Genomic DNA, 6221 nt, shown 5'->3' with positions numbered 1-6221 from the left:
TGTAATTTTTGGCTATTGTTGATTACTTGTCATTGAACTTTGTCCTCCCTCCACCTGCTCCCCTTTCATTCCACGTCCCCACCAACAAACTCATTCTCTCTCTCTCTCTCTCTCTCTCTCTCTCTCTCTCTCTCTCTCTCTCTCTCTCTCTCTCTCTCTCTCTCTCTCTCTCTCTCTCTCATCACCCATAGACAACAGTAACAAAAAAGTGCATTATTCATTTATTATTCAAGGGCAATCATAGTGACATCAAAACGCTTTTTCGAAACTTGGAACAAGAAAAAATGAAACACTCAAACAACAGCAACAATTAAATTCATCTTCTTTGTCAAGTTCCTCAATCCTCTTAGTTTCTCTTGTTAAGAAGGGGATGTCATGGAGGTCCTGATCACCAGGTTAATGTGGGTCAGCAATCAGGCAGGTGTGGTGGTTAAGGCAGGCATCAGTACAACACTTCTCGTGACGTTTGCACTGGCCGTCATGAGCACATACCTGAGAACGAGAATGTTTATCATCTCAATCAATATGATGTGTGAATATTTTAATAGGATATTGTTTAAAACAATTAAATACTCTACATCTGTAAAACACAGATTATACTGTGTCTGTCTATACATTAGTACACAATATATGTGTGTAGTTGTGATTCTGATATACCGTTTACAGTTATTTCAATATACAGTTTAAAGTATATAAGTATACGTCTACCCAAGGGTGAAGGTCATTTACATCTTTATCTTGCTCTTGATGAGCCATGACTGCAACAAACTTACCGTGGGCCTTGGTCCGATTCTGAGATACTCATTCTTGGGGCAGACAGGACGGTCAGGACATTTGCCAGGGTGCTCTAACGAAATAATAACAGAAATATGATAAATGACATCATAAAACTGACAAAAGACGTCAGTTATAAAAGATTGACATAAGGCTCAAAGATTAGCAGTATTGTTTAGACATTAAAATGTTGTATATCAGACCAGCTTAAAGAGACCGAACACAAAATTGCAATATATCATATGTAATTTTTCATTTGGACAGAGATAGTGACATTTACTAACTTTCGAACTCGTCCCCTATAGTCCCAATTCCACGATCACAACAGTAAAACCCTTCGCCAGGAGGATATCCTGCTCTTGGACACCAGTGCCTGCAGCTGTCAGATATAGGAGGCGTCCCCGCCTCGGCATCTTTCAGCGCCACGAGCACCAACAAGGCGACTGTCACTATGCAAAGCTGGAATGTGTTTTGTATTACTCTCTCTCTCTCTCTCTCTCTCTCTCTCTCTCTCTCTCTCTCTCTCTCTCTCTCTCTCTTTGTTTTTGTATTACACACACACACACTCTCTCTCTCTCTCTCTCTCTCTCTCTCTCTCTCTCTCTCTCTCTCTCTCTCTCTCTCTCTCTCTCTCTCTCTCTCTCTCTCTCTCTCTCTCTGAATAGGATGCATGAAGTACAGAAGGAGCCTATTATTTGGGAAGTGAGGAAATTACTACATGAACAAAGGAAAAAGAAATAGGGAGTAACCATTTCTACTGTCGTTTGGGAAGTATATAATCAAGATCACGAGGAGAAACATGCAATTTGTTGAGAAATATCAAGATAGTGTTCACCGATAATGATGAAGATGTGACAGGAAACAGATAACATTAGTTATATGTTCAAGAGATTATCTTCTGATACGAGGGCTACTACACCTTAGGACATACAAGGATATTGAAAAGAAATATTTTCAGAAAAGACATCAAGAAACGTAACTTTGTTCACAGAAGTATAGCAGTGTGGAGTGAAGTGTTTGATGCGACTGTGTGTCTAGACAGTCAATAAAGTTAAAGTAAATACGTATGGTTAAAAGTCCAAGATGAAGATCGGACAACACGAACCTGATATTGCTCATACCCTGTAGCTCTCAACAAGGTAAATAAATGCATATATAGAAACATTTCAATACAAAAGACAGGAAAATATATTGACAGAATAGATCTGTACTGTCTTACCATGCTGGAGCAAAGATGAGAGCGAGGCAACTTGAGAGTGCAGTAGGGTTTGTGCTGAGACGACGGTCGTGGCAAGGGTTTATATAGCGACAGGCGGCCAAGGCGGCGGTAGCTTAGGGCTATTCTGTGATTCTCCCGGAAAAGGGCAACTTTCCTTCTTTTTTCTTTATTACATATAATATTTTTCACTTTAATTCCGTGCTTTATTTAGTTCTTTATTTGTGTTCCTCCACCTGTGTCTATGCATGTACTTATCTTCTCATGAATATTCCGTTTCATTCACAAGAACGCACGGAAGAGTGATTATGATCAGCCTGTAATGTTGTAACAAGTAACAAGGTACATGATACGGCAACACAGTCACTTTTACCCCGATAGAATAATAGCATCCCAATATTTTTTCTTTATTTGTTTGTGTGTGTGCGTGTGTGTGTGTGTGTGTGTGTGTGTGTGTGTGTGTGTGTGTGTGTGTGTGTGTGTGTGTGTGTGTGTGTGTGTGTGTGTGTGTGTGTGTGTGTGTGTGTGTGTGTGTGTGTGTGTGTGTGTGTGTGTGTGTGTGTGTGTGTGTGTGTGTGTGTGTGTGTGTGTGTGTGTGTGTGTGTGTGTGTGTGTGTGTGTGTGTGTGTGTGTGTGTGTGTGTGTGTGTGTGTGTGTGTGTGTGTGTGTGTGTGTGTGTGTGTGTGTGTGTGTGTGTGTGTGTGTGTGTGTGTGTGTGTGTGTGTGTGTGTTGATCTGTATTATAAGAGCAAGCATTAATGCATAATGAAGTAAAATATTGTAATGCAAAGTCGTTTTTTTTTTTCGTGATTTTATTTCAGCCTTCATTAGTTAAAGACACATTTGCCGTGACAACAGTTTACTGGTGGAGTCAATAGCACGGTTAAGTATACATGAAAGCTTTTCATCAAAGTCGTTACCTTCAATAAGGATAACTCTAATAATCACAAAGAATATGGTGTGGAGAAGTGCAGCTTTAAATAATTTCACTCTGATACCAGTTTTATGAAGATCATATAACATGTTTACCAGTTATTTATTTTTTTCTTTGTTTATAGCTTTGTTTGTAATCGTGTACATTCACACCTGTGTGTGTGTGTGTGTGTGTGTGTGTGTGTGTGTGTGTGTGTGTGTATGAAATGCTGGGATATATCGTGTATTATACAGTTTTTTATTTTTTATTATTGATTCTTCCTGATTTTGGCCCGATATCTGCTGAGTGACGGATACTCATCACGTTCTGCGAATTAACTCAATTTTGTATTCGTCAATTCTATGGTTTAGAATAGCTTCTGCGAACCAAGTTCTCTTGAAAGTGATTTTCTCCAAGAGGAATTTTCCTATTGTGTGTGTGTGTGTGTGTGTGTGTGAAATGCTGTGATATATCGTGTATTATACAGTTTTTTACGTCATTATTATTGATTCTTCCTGATTTTGGCCCGATATCTGCTGAGTGACTGATACACATCACGTTCTGCGGATTTCCTCAATTTTGTATTCGTCAATTTTATGGTTTAGAATAGCTTCTGCGAACCAAGTTCTCTTGAAAGTGATTTGCTATAAGAGGAATTTTCCTAGAGTGTGTGTGTGTGTGTGTGTGCGCGCGCGTGCGTTTGTGTCTGTGTGTGTGTGTGTAATTCACTGTTTGATCTGCTGCAGTCTCTGACGAGACAGCCAGACGTTACCTTACGGAACGAGCTCAGAGCTCATTATTTCCGATCTTCGGATAGGCCTGAGACCAGGCACACACCACACACCGGGACAACAAGGTCACAACTCCTCGATTTACATCCCATACCTACTCACTGCTAGGTGAACAGGGCTACACGTGAAAGGAGACACACCCAAATATCTCCACCCGGTCGGGGAATCGAACCCCAGTCCTCTGGCTTGTGAAGCCAGCGCTCTAACCACTGAGCTACCGGGTGTGTGTGTGCGTATGTGTGTGTAATTCACTGTTTGATCTGCTGCAGTCTCTGATGAGACAGCCAGACGTTACCCTACGGAACGAGCTCAGAGCTCATTATTTCCGATCTTGGGATAGGCCTGAGACCAGGCACACACCACACACCGGGACAACAAGGTCATAACTCCTCGATTTACATCCCGTACCTAATCACTGCTAGGTGAACAGGTGGATTGCGCAAGTGCTCTTGAATTTATGAGAAATTTACTGATTTCGGCCTTGGTAAGTAATTTTTTTCGATTTCACAATTTTTCTTGTACCTCATATATATATATTAGTAACAGTGTTTTGAAAATAGCTATATAATTCTGTACTATATGCAATTATTTCTCTTACAAATTTGCATTAGAATGACCGTTAGTATATATTTAGCTGGCGATCAAATTTTGGTTGCTGTGAGGGGGCAAGTTGAATCATTCGTGACGGGGCAAGTTGAATCATGATTCAACTTGCCCCATTAGTAAATTTATTTCATTATTATAGTTAGACTATTCTTATGCATTCAACTCGTTTTATTTATTTCAGAAATGGTTCGGAACTACAAAAGAAAGACTGAACGTGGGTCAGCAACACTCCAACTAATGCAGGAGGCTGCTGATTTTGTTCGAAATAAGAATAAATCAGTGAGAGAGTCCGCACAACTGTTTGGTGTCCACTACTCAACCTTACAACGATTTATTCACAAAACCTCTGGCAACACTGCTAAAAACAATACACATGTAGGATATGCCAAACCAAGACAAGTATTTACATGTGAGCAAGAAGAAGAATTAGTATCCTATCTGAAAACAGCAGCAGCAATTTATTTTGGTCTTTCTCCGAGAGAAGTCAAGGAACTGGCTTTCAAATGCGCCAATGAAGCAAAGATAGAAATGCCTGATAATTGGCGCAATGATAAATATGCTGGAAAAGACTGGTTTTCAGGTTTCATGAAGCGACATGGACAAGAACTCTCAATTAGACAACCTGAAGCGACAAGTTTGTCCAGAGCTACAAGTTTCAACAAGCATAATGTAGAGTTATTTTCTCCAAGCTTTCTTCTCTCATGGATAAGTATAAATTTGAACCTCAAGACATATGGAATGCTGATGAAAGTGGAGTGACAACTGTTCAGAAACCTCGTGCAGTGGTAGCAGTTTAGGGCACAAAGCAAGTTGGCTCTCTTACCTCAGCTGAGAGAGGACAACTTGTTACATTTTGTGTTGCTGTCAGTGCCATTGGAGGGTCTGTTCCTCCCATGTTGATATTTCCACGGAAAAACTACCATGATCATTTCATAAGGGATGGCCCAGAAGGATCAATTGGAGCCTGTCACCCTTCTGGATGGATGACACAGGATAACTTCTTACTGTTTATGAAGCATTTCATTAAGCATACAAAAGCAACTGTCGAGAAACCTATCTTGCTGTTGCTAGATAATCACCAATCTCATGTTAACTACGATGTTATCACATTATGCAAGGAAAATGGAGTGGTTTTGCTGTCATTTCCTCCACACTGCTCCCACAAGTTGCAGCCCTTAGATAGGTCAGTTTATGGACCTTTCAAGCGTTACCTGAGTTCAGCTCAGAATGTGACTGGTTACGGAGTAATCCTGGAAAAAGAATGACCATTTACGACATTCCTTCTCAAGTAAAAAAAGCTTTTCTGAGAGCTTCAACTCCCATTAACATCACGAGTGGCTTTAAAGTCAGCGGCATCAGTCCTTTGAATACAAATATCTTTGATGACTGGGAGTTTGCTCCCTCTTCAGCACGTAAAAGTGCCATATTAACAGACACACCTGAAAGAAATGCTCTGTTTGCTGAAGCCATTAAGAAAAAAAACAAAAAGAATGATGTCAAAGAAAAGAAAGCCACCAAGAAAAGGAAGCAGGAGTTTTTACACAAAGTTCGATCCAAAAAACCTGTTGAAAAGTACGACATATCCAGCTCAGACGACGAAGACTGGTATTGTCTGATTTGTGTAGAACCATATTCCAATAGCAGGCCCCGGGAGAAATGGATTCAATGTAGTACATGCAGAGGATGGTCTCATGAGGAATGTTTGGGAACAGATGGAGGTATATATTATATTTGTCATAACTGTGAATCTGATGATGAATAAATTTAAGGTTCATCGGTTCAGTTTATTGTGGATTTCTATTTTCTTATCATTTAAATAAACTCTCAAAAGTTATAGTTTGTTTATGATGCAACTTGCCCCGCAGATGGGGTAAGTTGCATCAAATATTTTTTTTTTTTAGATATATATGAAAATTAAGTA

General features: G+C 39.9%; 1 protein-coding gene across 1 annotated transcript; it reads right to left on the bottom strand.

Annotated features, from left to right (window-relative positions):
* Positions 1-335: 335 nt before the first annotated feature.
* On the bottom strand, positions 336-2143 carry LOC123520641 (waprin-Phi1-like). The gene is made up of 4 exons (XM_045283120.1): positions 1994-2143; positions 1059-1233; positions 774-847; positions 336-492 (listed from the first exon to the last, which is right to left on the bottom strand). The coding sequence occupies exons 1-4, from the start codon at positions 1994-1996 to the stop codon at positions 397-399; spliced, it is 348 nt and encodes a 115-aa protein (XP_045139055.1). The 5' UTR covers positions 1997-2143; the 3' UTR covers positions 336-396.
* Between the last annotated feature and the right edge of the window lie 4078 nt (positions 2144-6221).

The sequence above is a fragment of the Portunus trituberculatus genome, chromosome 47, assembly GCF_017591435.1.
Source record: "Portunus trituberculatus isolate SZX2019 chromosome 47, ASM1759143v1, whole genome shotgun sequence".
Lineage (NCBI taxonomy): Eukaryota > Metazoa > Arthropoda > Malacostraca > Decapoda > Portunidae > Portunus > Portunus trituberculatus.
This window is presented reverse-complemented; position numbering and strand designations above follow the sequence as displayed.